Source organism: Stylophora pistillata, chromosome 9 (genome assembly GCF_964205215.1).
Source record: "Stylophora pistillata chromosome 9, jaStyPist1.2, whole genome shotgun sequence".
NCBI lineage: Eukaryota > Metazoa > Cnidaria > Anthozoa > Scleractinia > Pocilloporidae > Stylophora > Stylophora pistillata.
In genome coordinates, this window is record NC_142527.1 from 28,674,461 (window position 1) to 28,689,551 (window position 15,091).

General features: G+C 38.2%; 3 protein-coding genes across 8 annotated transcripts in view; all 3 read right to left on the bottom strand.

Annotated features, from left to right (window-relative positions):
- LOC111339444 (collagen triple helix repeat-containing protein 1) overlaps positions 1-4,032 on the bottom strand; it is a 5,123-nt gene extending 1,091 nt beyond the window's left edge. The window contains exons 1-5 of one of the 4 annotated variants that reach the window (XM_088732218.1): positions 3,807-4,032; positions 3,641-3,734; positions 2,108-2,179; positions 1,842-1,974; positions 95-364 (exon numbers count right to left, since the gene is read on the bottom strand). In XM_088732218.1, the coding sequence (XP_088588344.1) occupies positions 95-364; positions 1,842-1,952 (381 nt within the window). In that variant the 5' untranslated portion in view covers positions 1,953-1,974; positions 2,108-2,179; positions 3,641-3,734; positions 3,807-4,032. Of the gene's footprint in view, positions 1-94; positions 365-1,841; positions 1,975-2,107; positions 2,180-3,640 lie in introns of all 4 variants that reach the window. The other 3 variants (XM_088732217.1, XM_022946112.2, XM_022946103.2) reach the window with 3 other exon arrangements.
- Positions 4,033-4,169: 137 nt separating this feature from the next.
- On the bottom strand, positions 4,170-7,521 carry LOC111339460 (PRA1 family protein 3). The gene is made up of 3 exons (XM_022946133.2): positions 6,601-7,521; positions 5,815-6,032; positions 4,170-5,074 (listed from the first exon to the last, which is right to left on the bottom strand). The coding sequence occupies exons 1-3, from the start codon at positions 6,771-6,773 to the stop codon at positions 4,935-4,937; spliced, it is 531 nt and encodes a 176-aa protein (XP_022801868.1). The 5' UTR covers positions 6,774-7,521; the 3' UTR covers positions 4,170-4,934.
- A 145-nt stretch (positions 7,522-7,666) lies between these two features.
- Positions 7,667-15,063, bottom strand: LOC111338755 (transcription factor IIIA). Of its 3 annotated transcripts, none has more exons than XM_022945283.2 (6): positions 14,938-15,063; positions 12,586-12,686; positions 11,740-11,821; positions 10,437-10,525; positions 9,819-9,895; positions 7,667-9,451 (listed from the first exon to the last, which is right to left on the bottom strand). In XM_022945283.2, the coding sequence occupies exons 1-6, from the start codon at positions 15,037-15,039 to the stop codon at positions 9,348-9,350; spliced, it is 555 nt and encodes a 184-aa protein (XP_022801018.1). In that variant the 5' UTR covers positions 15,040-15,063; the 3' UTR covers positions 7,667-9,347. The 3 variants fall into 3 exon arrangements, with proteins under 3 accessions (XP_022801018.1, XP_088588346.1, XP_088588347.1); XM_088732220.1 differs by having other exon boundaries at positions 14,833-14,944; XM_088732221.1 differs by lacking the exon at positions 14,938-15,063 and adding an exon at positions 14,511-14,635.
- Positions 15,064-15,091: the final 28 nt, after the last annotated feature.

Below are 15,091 nucleotides of genomic sequence, written 5' to 3' on the forward strand. Positions count from 1 at the left end.
AGCAAAACCAATCATCTTCCTTCTTGGATAAAATTTGATGTTCAGATTTAAATTGCCCGGTACACCGATAATTTACCCTGAAAATAATATTTACCGTGATTAGCCCATTATCTCTTTCGTCTCTCAGGTTGTTGTAGACACACTGTTTCCAGTTACCTCCATGAGGTCCAGGAGGGCCTTTAGTTCCCTGCGGTCCCGCTGGGCCTGGTCCTCCTGGACATCCATTCACTCCTGGTGACCCGGCGGGGCCCTGGGGACCAGTAGCGCCTGGTGGACCCGCAACACCTGCCGGTCCCGCGGAACCGGGAGAGCCTGGAATTCCCTGTGCACAGCAAGATCCTGTTGTGCATGACTGAGCACATTTCTTGGAAGCAATTGTTAATGACATGGATAGTGAGATTCGCATAATCAAAGCCGAAGCGATTGAACTGAGAGCTATATGAGCTCGCGATCAATTCAAGTAACCAAACGTTTGGGCCGTATTCTAATCGCTTTTCAGCTAGGCTGGATCTATTTTGACCAAACAGTCATCGATAATACGAAGACAGATTTTAAACGAAAGGATATCTCAATGAGCCTTGATTTATTTACGTGTCAAGCATGCGCGGGAGTGGAAACCTACTCACGACTTTCCCTTCATTCTTGTCAGTAGGGACTTTAGGGACCTTACACAATCAGGACGGCAACGCCAAGGAAGACTTCGATTAAAAAATGAATTTCTACTCTTATTCAGAATTTCAAAAATGGTTGCAGGAGCTTACTGTCTTATACGGCTCAACAGCTCAACTTCAGCATGACGTATAAAAGTAGCGTTGAGTTCCAAATGGAAATTAAAATAATTTGCCGTCGCGATTTCGTTTCGCAGACGACGCAAATTTTGGCGATTTCACTTTGTTGTTTTGCATAGGACGGCTAAGAAATGTACAAATTTTCAAAACGTACGTGCTGAGCTATTATTCTGCCAATTAGATCTCTTGTTTTTCCACGTCTTCGTTGCCATCGTGGTTGCGTAAGGTCCCTAAAATTAAGCAAACCACGACGGCGACGGTAACGAGAACGTAGAAAAACAATAGATCTAATTGGCAGAACAATAGCCCAGCTTGTGCGTTTTAAAACTTTGTACATTTCTTAGCCGTCCTTTGCAAAACAACAACGTGAAATCACCAAAATTTGCGTCGTCTGCGAAGCGAAACCGCGACGGCAAATTAATTTAATTTACATTTCGAACTCAACGCTACTTTTTTGCATTATGTTGAGTTTGAGGTCTGGCGCCTTATGAGACGGTTAACACATGCAGCCATTTTCAAAATTCTAACTGAAAGTAGAAACTCATTTTTTAATCGACGTTTTGCATGGCGTTGCCGTCCTGACTGCTTAAAAGGGAGCTTTAGCAACGGCGACGGCAACGGCAACGAAAACGTCGTGTCAAAATCTAACTTTTCGTTTTTGTAACTCTTTCGAGATTATTCCGATGTGTTTTACTTGGAAAATGCTGGCGAACTATTGAGGGACTATATCACTACGAACGGCGTTAAAGTAAGGAAAAAGAAAGAAAAATTAACCGTCGTGCGCTCACGTTCTGGAGAAAACCTAAAATTTGGTAAGTTCACGTTGTTGTTTTGCCGAGAACGGCAAAGAAATGTACCAAAATGTTAAACGCACGTGCAGGGCGATTGTTTTTGCTCATTAAGTCTATTGTTTTCTGCCGTTGCCGCTCTCGTTGCTAAAGCTCCCTAAAGTCCCTACTTGTGGGGAAGGGCGGAAGGGGGGGGAGCCTGAGAATTCTTCTATTTTCTCTCCTTGTTATCTTCAATGGTATTTGAGCCAAACTGTGAATTTACCTTCTGAGGCTGACCATTCCCATTACATGGAACTGTTGCAGTCACATAATAAGAGCTAAATATCAGAAAAACAGATGATATGGCAAGTCGAAGAGTCGTTACTGTGACCATCGTCTTCACAGTAGAAAGATATCTGTGTAAAGAACAAATAGTGATCTGAATAATTCGTTTTGATCGATTAACAGCTTTATTCATACACGGTTAAAACATGATTCCTTCAGCATAGTTTACAAGTGGAACATCTAATTTTTCTTTACTGATCTTACCAGTAAAATAAGATAAAGCCTGTCATGTCCATAGGCTGCATTTTAAGGATGCTGCGGCTGTGATGACGTAGTCTGCGTTTGAATCAATTAAAGAAGCTACAGAACATAGATCTTGGGATAGGCTGCTCCATAATTCAGCAATTTCTTTGCGAATAATTGGTTCGGTGCTGTGGAAGAGCCGATTTGTTTTCGGAATTCCTCAATCGGCTGGGCCGGGAGTAACATCATTTCGAAATAAAAATCGAGAATTTAGACATACGGGAGTCATTTCTTGTAGAGTTTTGTACACAATAATGGATGTAAATTCTAGCCTTTGATGATTTAGTCTACGCCAACTTATTGCCCGGAAAAACTCATCAGTATCAAGTTTCTTTTTCGTAGCTCGTTTGTAGTGTCTGCAATACAGGACTGGAACAATTTAAATTGTGAAATAAGGGAGCAGCCGAGTGTAAAATGTTTTAAGCCCGCCTTGAGAAAGCAATTTCTACAAGATCAAGCTCACTTGCCTTACTTTTATCCATAATTTTTATTGAACTTTATTATGTATTTATTTATTTGTTCAATTTTTATCATAGAATTATTACCTGTCCATTACTTATAGTTTAATAATGTAATTTTCATTCATATATAGTAGAGGGCCACAAGTTTATTAGTTTTAAACTATTATGTGCTACCCTATTTAAATAAAGACAACAACTACTACTGCAGCAGAGTAAGAGCTGCACGGCTTTGGAGCTGGTGCAGCTTTTCAGGAAAGGCCAGTACCGCAGTTGCCCAAACAACATTACAGTAATCAAAATGTGGTTGGATTAATCTACTGAAAACATCTAATAATACATTTCTTTTGGCCTTCGCACTCACTAAACTACATAATTGCACAAGAGCACACACATATCGAGTGTTATCTATGCGAGCGCGAGGAAAGCGCGAGGGGTGAGACTTACACGCGTGACGCGCGTTGCGTGTAGTTTTTCTCACGCTCGCTTCGCGCTTACGTTCACTCCGGCTGAAAAAACGAAAAACGAGGCCTATCTGGCAGGTTAATATCCGATCATAAGTTATTGTTTGTTCATTATCACAAATAACCTTAAGTAAACATCCGATATCAAATCTGAACAATTTTTCAGTGTTTGGTTACTTGATAAAGCCAAGACAGAAACCAATTTGATTTAGATATTTACTGAAGCGAATTTCTCAGATTTGGTCATTAGATAAACCAATATTGTGCGCCTTTATTGTTTGATAAAACCAAGTTTACATTTCTTGTACATTTGATGGAAAATTATTACAAATAACGAAATTGCTCGCTGTGCAAAAGATCTTACACCGAGGAATAAAGACAGGCGCGGCGAAACTGGCAAATGTAGCTCCTCAACCAAGAAGAACTGGAAATATGTTTCACTGTGATTTGGTTGGACAAATTAAAGAATTTCTCACTGGTTAAGAAATCCTGGTTAAATCTCTGGCAACACTCTGACGGCTTTTAGTATTTCTAGTATATTCGATTAGTCTACTCGTATGTTAAGAACTTACCAGAAAGTTTAGGCGAAACCTCTTATTAGAGTGTCTGTCTGAAAGAAAACAATCGTCCAGGAGTCATTCACAGCAGTCCTGTCTAATGTGGTACCTGTTTAATAGTAGTTCTTTTAACTTGGCGGCGATTTGTATCACAAAAACAATTGGATCAAACATTACTCACCTCCCCTGATCACAAACGGTATGGTCTACGCAAAAAGAAAAATAAGATACCGTTTTTATCACAGGCAGTGACGTCACTTTTTACTGCTCGATTCTGATTGATCTATCTTCTTTATTTAGTGACCCGTCGGTCAAAAGGTAGACTGTCTGGGTCTGAAAGTCTCGCAAAGCGCTCTTGATAGAGGTGGATATCTTCGAATTTTAGGCAAGAAGGTAAAAGCTTTACAAGGCTCGTTGCCTGTAAAACGGAGAATACATCTGGTAATCTAGCTCGATACTGTGGCCTAACGATACTCAATGCTTTTGAAAGTTACAGAAAATAATTATATGAAAAAAAAGAGAAAAACGATATTGACTAACGAGCGATAAGAAACAATTTTATCTTTATTGGTAAACTACTGAACAGCAATTAGAGTAACCGCTGAATGCTAAGCCTGAGAAACGAATTCACTTTTCAGGCTTACCGCTTAGATGATTATGCACTGCTTTTCCTACACTCGCAGTCTGACAAAAGGTAACCCTCTCTAAAACAAGTCGTATTGTCTAGGGAAAATTGTCTCATTTTGAACTTACTCGTATTTTAATCACATAAAAAAATAGATTTTGGTACGATTAGATTGTATATCTTGTGACTTAGCTGTCAAAAATTGACTTTGTGGCTGACTTTCAAAGTATGACATTACTTGTTTTGATATCATACGTTCCCCTAAAGCTCATTCTATTTTGTACCTGACCTTATGTGGTATTCCTAGGACTGATAACATCAAATCCAAACTTCTTTTTTATTTTTGAGGGAGGGGTAATTCATTTTCCACTGCCGCTTTTCTCGTAAATTGTGGCCCACTTCGAACTATTCATGAGCAACAAGTGACTCATGCCAATGACAGATCCAAGGGGGTGGGGGAAGGAAGTTTTTTTGTGTGTGTAAACCTGCTGACTTTTCTTCCTTCTGCAGTTTTTTTTTTTACCCCCAATATGTGGGGGAGGGGTAGGCCCCCCTAGGCCCCTCCCCTAGATCTCCCACTGCATGCAACTAACTTCAAAAACACCAATTCTATACATTACTGTCTGATATACAAAATATTGCACTGGGAGTGAATTTTTCCAAAAATTATACTAAATTTCCCATTCATCTCTGTTGTTCTTCAGCAGAACATATCTTAGAGAGCAAGATGGTCATGGGTGTGACATCTTCCTTGAACAGCTCCACTGTGTTGGCAAATTTGTTTTTTATGTTGCGTTTCCTCATTGCAGCATGAAGAAGTATTACTGCCAAAAAAGAAGAAACAATTTGAATGAAAGTTTGTGTGTGAACACTGATTGCAAGGTAAAGGAAAAGGGAAGCCACATATGGACTCTGAAAGAGTTCATTTTCTACCATGCTGCAGATCCCTCCTTTGGCTTAAGCTAAAGCTGGTAGAGCAGGGCTGTGGTCTACCAGCGCCTGGTGGCCCCTGGTGCCTTACTTTTGTTCTTGGGCATCTTACTTTTGGCACCTTACTTTTGTTCTTCATAAAAGCATATGATGGGAACCCTGGATTTCACAGTTTCTGAGCACTGGGCTCCCTTCAATTTCTCTTAGAACACAGCCTTGTTGGTGTAGAGTAAGGAACCCAAACTGAACTTTAAAAGCTTATCTTTTGAAGGTCAGATGTTAGTTTATTTTCTCAGACAAAGGGCTGAGAAGGAAAAATTCTTGATGTTTATCTACCTTAATCAACCTCTAGCCAATTAAAATTAAAGTGATTAAGTTGCCAATTCACACAGCATAGCAGTTTCTTTAAAAAGTAATAATATTCTTCATAGAAAAAAAGAGGATCCTTTCCCCAAGATAATTATAAGTATCATCAGCTGATGGATAGTACAGGCTCCAAACAATGCACTGAAAAATGTATTTAGCAAATCCTGCTCAAGCGAGTTTGGGAAAAGAATTCTCTTTTTAATACTCCTTAAAGTTTTATTCTGATACCTTTGATGAATATCTTAAGTCGCCCTAAAGACCATCCTACCTACTATTGGCACTGTCACACCCCAGATGAACACGAGTATGGACCCCAGGGTGTAAATAACAAGCATTGCTAAGACAACCACAGCAACAGGTAATAAGGAAGGGTACTGTCTCTTCAGCTGTGCAAACCTTGGCTCTCTGCTTTCAGCAATGCCAAACAGCACAAAGGCAACAAAAAGGGTGACAGCACCAATGATTAAATCCTTTGGATATAATGTCCTAAGGAAAGGAAAATGTAGACAGAAAAACTTCATTGATTGCATCTCACCTAGAAAATTGATGATTACAATCTATGGTGTTTCTATATTTGTAAGTAGGTTTATACTGTCCCACTGAATGAGTACCAGTTGTAAAAAAAAAACAAAACGGTTAGTTGCTAATATAAGCAGGAGTTTCAACGAGTCTTGAAGAAGGAAGGTACCTGTAGGAAAATAGGTGGGCAGGTTTTATATCTTCATGCAGCATATCACAACATAATAAACACTTTGGATCTTTACAGAAGCTGACTTCAAGAATAATTAATAATACGTTCAAAAATCATGTTTTGTACCAGATTTCCTCAGAGGGTGATATTAAATAACCCGCATTTGATTTTGAAAAATATTACATATTACTTTTCCCCTCCTCTTCGTAAGTCGTTTTTGTCACTAAGAATTATCTCGTTTTATAATGATGGGGCTGTAGCAACGTATGCTAAAATGCATTGACGCTAAATCCTAGTGCCTCAAAAGGTTGATTGTCCGAAGTTAAACTACTGGTAACTGAGTGATACATTAAGTTGGCTCACCCGACTACAATGACAATTAGAATTGCACAAATGAAGTAGTTGGTCTGATAATAAATGAGATTATTGATCATCCTGTTCTCCATTCTTTCCCTGTCGTGGAATGTTGGAGCAGTGAACTGGGCGTCACTAACAAAGTCTTGAAGGGATCGAAGAGGAGGGAGTTCAACCGCCATTTTGCTCCGCGTGTCACTTGAGAAGCCGCTGAAAATCTGTTTATCTTCGTGGGCTCAATATGTCACAGCCCGTTCCTTTGACAAGTACTAACGTGAAAATGGTTGCTGGCTAGCTATGGGGAAGAGTTTATAAACAGTTTATAATCTCTTGCCCTGTATAGTTTGGTTTTATCAAGTAAGTTGATAAAGTGAATTGACCACTGTAAAGAGATTCTGAAGCTGACATTTCCATTGTTAGCCTTTCGTCAGAGCAAATCTTGCAGTTTGTGTGAGGTTTGAGCTAGGCTATTGGTGGAAACTTGGCAACATGAAAAACAAGAACATACGAGTTGAATAAAAAACGTTCCTTGAAAGAGTGAGGGATGAGATTGCTGATTTGAAAGACAAATTTTTGTTCTAAGGTTTTGTGGCTTTCCATGCCGCTTACAGGCAGAGAAAGGCTGCAGACTGCAATGTTGCTCTAAGATGACTAGGAAGATTTCAAAAAGTGTCTAGTAACTTGGTCATCCCCTTCTAGTATAAGAAACTAAGAACAAGGAATGGAATTCTTAGAGCATGTTAAAATCTACAGGAAAAAATTCTTCCAGTTGAATAGGCCATTTTACAGTTGTGTACTTAGTTGCCAAGTCTTTGATTCAGAGTGAGGCTGAAGGTGACCTTGTTGTGATAGAGACCTGTATCTACTTAGCATGATAACAAAGTCATTTACATTTGAAAGGCAGCAAGGTTTGTATCACAACAAGGTCAACCCTAGCCTCACTCCCATTCAAAGGCTTGGCAACCAAGCACACAACTGTAAAATGGACTATTTGTCTCAGAAAAAGATACCTATCTCTTTCAAGTTTCATTTCCAAAAAATTAAATTTCTTGTGAACTTGACTTGTTGGTACCGGTGATAGCAAAACATTTGGAATTTTATTTTAAGTACGAATAACTATAATGATATACTTTTTGAAGACATATTCATCTACTTAATGCCGTCGTTAAACATGGATTTTCATTGTTTGACCAAAAGTTAAAGACAATCAGAGGTACTTTAAGGTTAAGAAAAAATAAATCATGAAACAGCTGTACAGATTAATACATAAAATTATAATTGTATTAAGAAATGTAAATATTTCCTGACTGATTGACAGGAAAAATTAAAAAATCAACATCATGATTTTACATGTTATCAGAACAAACACAACTGTGGGTAAAATTTGAAACTGGTGTATCTTAGTTGACACAATAATACCTCTTACATGAGGCTCTTAGAACAGAACCTTCTTAGTACCCTGGAAGACAATGAATCCAGAATAATGCGCTTAGTTTGTAACTTTAATCAAAAGCCCAATTCTTTGATTGGATGTCAAACACAACCAAGAGCATCTTGTCACACTTCATCCAATGAAGTGAGGGTCACAAAGACACTTAAAAAGCAACCTGCAGTAGAGGTGTCTTAAGGGGGGAGTTCAGGTTACAAGCTCGCAATTGTTTATCCGCCCAGCCAGGTTTGATTTAGTGTAAGAGTGGGCGAAGGGAGAGGCCCCACCCCTCCCCTCTTCTTTATTTTGACCTTCATTCACCTGCTTCAAACAACTTTCTTTCTCTACCCAGCCTTCCTCTTCTGTAAAGTTCAAAGATGGGAGCTATAATTTGAACCAAGAAAATACTGAACACTCTATCTCTTGCCAAAATGTTGCCAGCTCGGCAGGCAACTAAATAGCTTGGAGAACATCTGTCTTACAGGGTACTAGACATGTGAGGAAATTCAGTGATGTACATAGTACAAGTCAAAACTTCCAGGGGAAGTAATTTGCATGAGGCATAATGATTTTCAGAACTACCATTTCTAAAAACAGCCGTCTCTGAGAATTACAATTGCCTTTTGTCTAGTTGAACTCAAAACCCAATTCATGATACACCTTTTTCAGTGATATCAAGTGACTCTTTATCTCTCAAAATATATTAGGAATGTGCAAATTGTAGCACATATTAAAATTATAGCTGGTGGTCACCCATCACCACCATTGCAACATTTGCAATGAGCATTTCATGGAAAAAAATTACTGGTACTGGATGAATGTCAGAATTTGATATTTTTCCTGATTTTGTTGTGCTGATCAATTCAAACTTCAACATACCCCGCCCCCACCACCACCACTTTGGCAACCCACAGGCATTTGCCTGTAGTCCATGCCCAGAGAATAGAGCATTTAACCAAAGGCCTTCCTGGGAATGGGGAGTTTGAACCTTGTCTGGGTGGGGTTGGGAATTTGAACCTGAAATATCTTTCCAGTGGAGAACAAATGTTTTATTTTCTGACATGGAGGAGTTAAAATGCAAAGCAAGGTGAACAAACCAATCTTCTGAAGTTCAATGCCCAAGGGTTGTCCAGGGAGTGGGGTGAATGTTAAAGATTTGAACTGATTGACGCATTACGTTGAAAGGCACTCCGCGAGAGCTTTCCTAGAACAACAAATGAAATTATGTACAAGTTACTGTGAAGCCATAAAAGGCCAGAAAAACAAATCACTGGTATTTTGTAGGGCACATTCTGAATTATCATGTCCAAATGGAAGCCTGGCATGCTTATCCCTCACAGAAAAGAATGCACTTGTGAGAAGAAACATGTTTGCGCAGCCAGTCATGAGCAAAGGTATCATTCCGATACCTTGGAAAGAAGGGAAAAACACCTGTAAGAAAACAATAAATAAAATCAAAGATAATTGCTCCTCAAAAGTAAAGTACCAATAACTCAGAGACTTGAAAATGAAAACAGGTTTTCACAGGGTTGCCAGGAAAAACTGTTGCCAACAGTACTCAAACTGTGTCCAACCAAACTATATGAATGAGAAACAGGAATCTGTGTTTTGATACAAGGGTAACTGAGAAATCTGACACCTGTAAGACCCCAGTGATTACCTCAATGCTTTGATCAAAAAGTAACCTTAAAATGATGATTTCTACATTCAGTTGGAGATGACCAAACAATCACAAGATAGTGAAGTTGTTAGCCTCTGAATTTAGGCCACAGCAGCCTAAAGTTACATATGCCTTTACCTTTGTCATGCCGTTTTTGGTGCCTTCTCAGTTTCCCTGGAGCATCAAAACATGCCAAACAACCTCGCTCTTTACACCTGTAACCATAATCTTATCATTAGCATTTGAAAAATATTAAATCAACATATACCAATTGCTTTAGAGGGTTTACCTTTATGGGAAAGAAGACCTCTCTAAAAACTTGCCTCACCTCCACCATGTGGCTTTGTAGGTCAACTAGTATCTGGTGACGAAGGCTTTGGATGCCTTCAAAGCCTGAATTTTTTCAGGCTTCTTTTCTGCAATTGCTTTTAAACCCTTTAAATCCAAAAAGTGATTAACAAGTAATTTCTCCCACTAACATGCATACATTATCCAGCAGACAGGTAATGAGAATACTCAAACTCATCAGGTGGAAGTTGTTATCTTGATCTAAAACCAAATTCTTACAAATTATTTACAAGGAAATGTGTAGCAGCTAGAGGGGAGAATTAATTTATAATTAGTTCTTTGGAGTTAAAGTGTTAAATTGCAGTCCATCTGCCTACAAGGCTCATTTATTTGCTTAATTTTTATCTGCAGGTCAAATGAAACTTGTTTCATTAAAAGATTGTGAATAGTTCTGTTTGGTCTACTCACTTAAAGGGCTTTTCACAAGTATGGACCAGCTGATGAATTTTCAGTTGATTACATTTCGTAAATTGTTCATCACAACCATTAACATTGCACTGTAAAAGTAACAGACATCAGCAAATAAATTATTAACATCATAATATAATTTAAGAGGAAAGCCATATGATTTAAGACCAATTTGCTTTCTAGTCTCTTATAACTGATAGTAAATGGTATATACCATAAAGATGTTTAACCGCTTTAACTCCCAGAAGCGATTAACTTGTAACTTCTCCTCATACTATCCATACATTATCCAACAAATGGGTAATGAGAATATTCAAACTTATCAAGATCAGGGCCCGACACTAACTTTTCAACTTACTAGCCAAGTGGCTGGTGACATCTTAGATGTTTTTACATGTTATGACATTTTCAGTCTGTTTACTAGCCAAACCGGCTAGTGGAAATTGAAAACCACTAGCCAAAACTGAATTTCTTTTAGTCTGTGGCTAGTGGGCTACCGTTGGTGTCTACCCTGAAGAGGAAATTTTTACCTTCATCTAACACTGGATTTTCATAACTTATTTACAAGGATATGTGTAGCAGCGAAAGATGAGAATTACGGTAACAATCAGATATGGGGAGTTCAAAGATTAAATATTACACAAGTACAATCCGAAAAAAGAACTCTTGGGTAAGTCTGAAAGAATGCTTTAATGGGAAAATTCTAACATCCAATCTGCCAAAACAAAATGATTGGGATTTAAAGCTTGCACCAAGGCTCGACACTAATGGTAGCCAACTAACCATAGACTAGTAGAAATTTTATTTCCACCACCTAGTTTGGCCAGTAAACAAACTGAAATTGTTGTAGCTTCTAAGTTGTCACTAGCCACTTGGCTAATAAGTTGAAAAGTTGGTGTCGAGCCCTGCTGCACACTATGAAGGCTTCTCCCATTCATTGCACTACTATCAATTTGCATCATAAAGGTTCTTGTGATCTATTGAGTACCCATAATGCCCGTCAACTTTGCAAGCATTCAGAGTGCTTAGAAAAATAAAAGTTGGGTTGAGAATGGCCATAATGTTTGCTACCTTTCGTCTTAAAGATTTATCCCAGTATCTTACAGATCTGATCACACAAACTCATCACTGCAATAAAATTAAATTCTTCTTGTCGAAAGGGTTTACCAATAGAAAGCTTTCACAGGGTTTTAAAAATAATTGGAATAATTAAGTATATATCAGGTGATAAATGATGGTGGCTATTGAAGGCATGCTTCCCAACTGCATCATAATGGAAATGCAAAGCTGGAAACCAACTTACCTTAAAGGGCCTATTATGAGCTCGCTGCTCATGGCGCTTGGAGTTGTGTTTTGTTATAAATAACATATCACATTGGCTGCATCTGAGAAGGCCAAAACAGTTATACCTGTGAGCAGTTCTTGATTTGTATTGATTTTTCCTTGCTAATTATTCTTAAATGTGAGTGACTGTAATATAAATTCCCTTCAAGGAAAGTTATGGTAGGTTGGGATAGTAAGTCAGGAGTAAAAGCAATTTTAAGTTTGTCTTCTCTCAGTCTCCACATTCCAACTGTTCCTAAAAGGCTTTTGTGTAAAGCACCACATTTTCCCCATTCTGTCACTTTGATTAAGATAAAGTTTACTGCAACAATTCAATAGAAAAAATTTCTTTTTTCGCTGCTTAGATTACCGTAGCCTCTTCCTGATTCTAACTTAGTAAATTTGAAGAACAAACTAGTTCACCCATTCAACAATTCACTCCTTAGCCCTTCGACCTCTACGAGTGACCAGCACCTAATTTCTCCCCACATTCATACTGCTGAATCACATATTAGGGTCAAGAGAATAAAGGAAATGATCAGCAACTAAAGAAGCTCTGGATTGTTAAACAAATTCTCCTTGTAAGCACCTTAGGAAATGTATAGAGAGCAGCATGGAGAATATATGCATACAGATGTCAGCGGGTAAAGGGTTGATAATTCACCTCTAACCTATCATGGCTCCTCTGTACATGTTTCAACATTTCATATCCATATCCTCATGACATTTTCAACAAGTTACCATTGTTTCATTTTGACAGTAAAATTTAAATTTCTTTGTATTTCACAACGTTTATGTATTCAGCATTTCCCATTTAAAAACTTACTTGAATAATTTTTCTCCACCATGTGATAACAAGTGCCTTTTTAAATGGACAGATCTCACAAACGATTTGTTACATCCTTCATGGGGGCATATGCATGGTCTCTGAAATTACAAATGTTTTAAGAAAACTGCAAGGTGAGAATCTGCCACTGACCCACATGAATAAGCAGACACTAGCAATATAGCCCTGAAAATATCTTCTCAACCCTTTCATTCCAGAGAGTGGAAAATAAGCAGGTCCTCCAAACAGTATTAATGAAATGATAATAGGAAGGTGTTATGGATCTAGAAAATATCATGTGAGGATATTGTTTCATTTAACACCATTTTCTCCACAATTGGCAATAACATCACAATCTTGTTGGCCATTTTACTGTTGTCAATGAGAGTACAAACAACACTGCTCAAGTCAACATTTTATGCAATATGTCACGCATTGAAAGAACTGTTTTATTTAATGGTCTGTACTCTTATCAACAATGATATTTATCATTATACTGTGGTCTCACAATGGTCAAAATTTGTTCTGGATGCACTCCACTACTTCTCATGAGTCCACAATGTGTCTGGTCTTTTCGTCCAAGAGTCTTTTCGTCCAAGTCTTTTTTTCCAAAAGTATTTTCACCTAAGTCTGTTCGTTTACTTGTTAGGTCTTTTCTCGAAGAAAATAAATAGTCATTATATTATATTATATCATAGATAACGCTATATAAAGAACTTATCAGTGCAAGCCATTGCCCTTTTGGTTCAAGAATCTTTGTTTTTCAAATTCAACGTCATGAATTTAAAACACAGAGAATGAATGAAGTTGTAATGCAATATATTTTATTAAATAGTAGCAAAAATAAAGACTTGCTTGCCGTTTAATTATTTCACGCGAAAGAAATGGGAATATTAGGCTTGTTGTTCAGCGTCTACTGAGCGTAAAAGGCAACGGAATGTAACATCACCATGTGTCCGACATACCCAAATGGCGGTGGCTCACAACAAGTTCTTTATATAGCCTTATATAGCCTTATCTAGCCTTCTAAAAGTTATTTACTTTGCTTAGAGAAAAGTCTTAACAAGTAAACAAACAGATTTAGGTGAAAATACTTTTGGACAAAAAGACTTGGACAAAAAGACTTGGACAAAAAGACCTTAATTCGTCCACAACATTTTGACCACTGTGACGATCAAGCTAAACGACTGTCGAGTTTTGTTAATTTCTGGGTAGTAACATTAGAAGAAAAAGGATTTTGTAGTATCATCATATCAAATTGAGTGGCTTACTTGACCAACAACTATCGCTGCATTCAAATTATGACGAGTTTGGACAAGTATACGGTAAAGTAGGCAACTAATCGCTTGAAAAAAAACACACAAAATATGATATATCCTTGATAATTGGAAAGATAGCTAAAATTTTCACAGAGATCTGATTAAATAAATTAAATGGGCCTTAGGTAAAAAATTTGTTTTCAAAATCAAGAGGAAAAATAATCCCTGATTCAGGTAAGGCATGGGTCACACTTGGCAAAGTTTGGTGTGAATGTGGTCACTTTGGTGTAAAAATCTGTCATCGGGGCACATTGCCTAATGCGAACCTAACTTTTCCAGTTCACAAAAACTTTGAAAACTGGCCAAAACATCAAAGACGCCGTAGCGCTTGGATGGGGCAGGTAGATTTCGGAAAACTCGGGCTAAACAATGGCTATAACAGCAGTAACTGTCATCGCTTGTCAGTAAACAGCAAACGACTCAACTGGTCGTGGAACTGATCAGGCATATGGCACTCGAAGTAATCTTCGCTGACGTCGATTTCTCGCTCTCATCATAGCGGCAGTCAAAACAGTATAACAGGCGTTAACCCATCTTTCATAGATCATACGAAAGACAAAAAAGTGCTCGTGATTTAACTGAATAAGAAGAAATTATAAGCATCACCGTGATCGTTATTGACAATGCTTCAACGGGACGCATTTTTTTTTTAACGTTTGTTTTCCTTTTTCAGCTCACTGCTCTCTCCCCATAGCACGTCGATAAACGTGTGTCTGGTTTATCAAAGTGTCATCACTAACATTTTTTTCACCTAGAGTGACCCTGATAGTTGAAACCAAAAGTTTGCTTTCCGGTTGCAGTTTCAAATTTTCTGTGGTTATTTAGCGGCAAAGTTGAAAACTTTGCCCAAGTGCGACCCACACCTACCTGGGAAAACATCGAAATCTCATGTTATTTAAATGATCTAATTACTGCGCGCGAAACGCACCCAAAACGTTCCCATCGTTCGTGCCAAGTATTCTTGTGATTTAGCTGTATCCTGTGGTAATTTAATCATCTTCTTTAAAAAATGAAACTAAAAGAGCTTTTATACCTCTCCTGTATGCATCCGCTTGTGTTCAACGAGCCGGATCTCCTTACCAAACGTTTTTCCGCACCCTTCGAAATCGCACACGTGTGAACTCTGAGCAGCCATTTTGTTTATGTTTGTAAAAGCCGCTGACCAGCATACAGCAGACTCGAGTTAC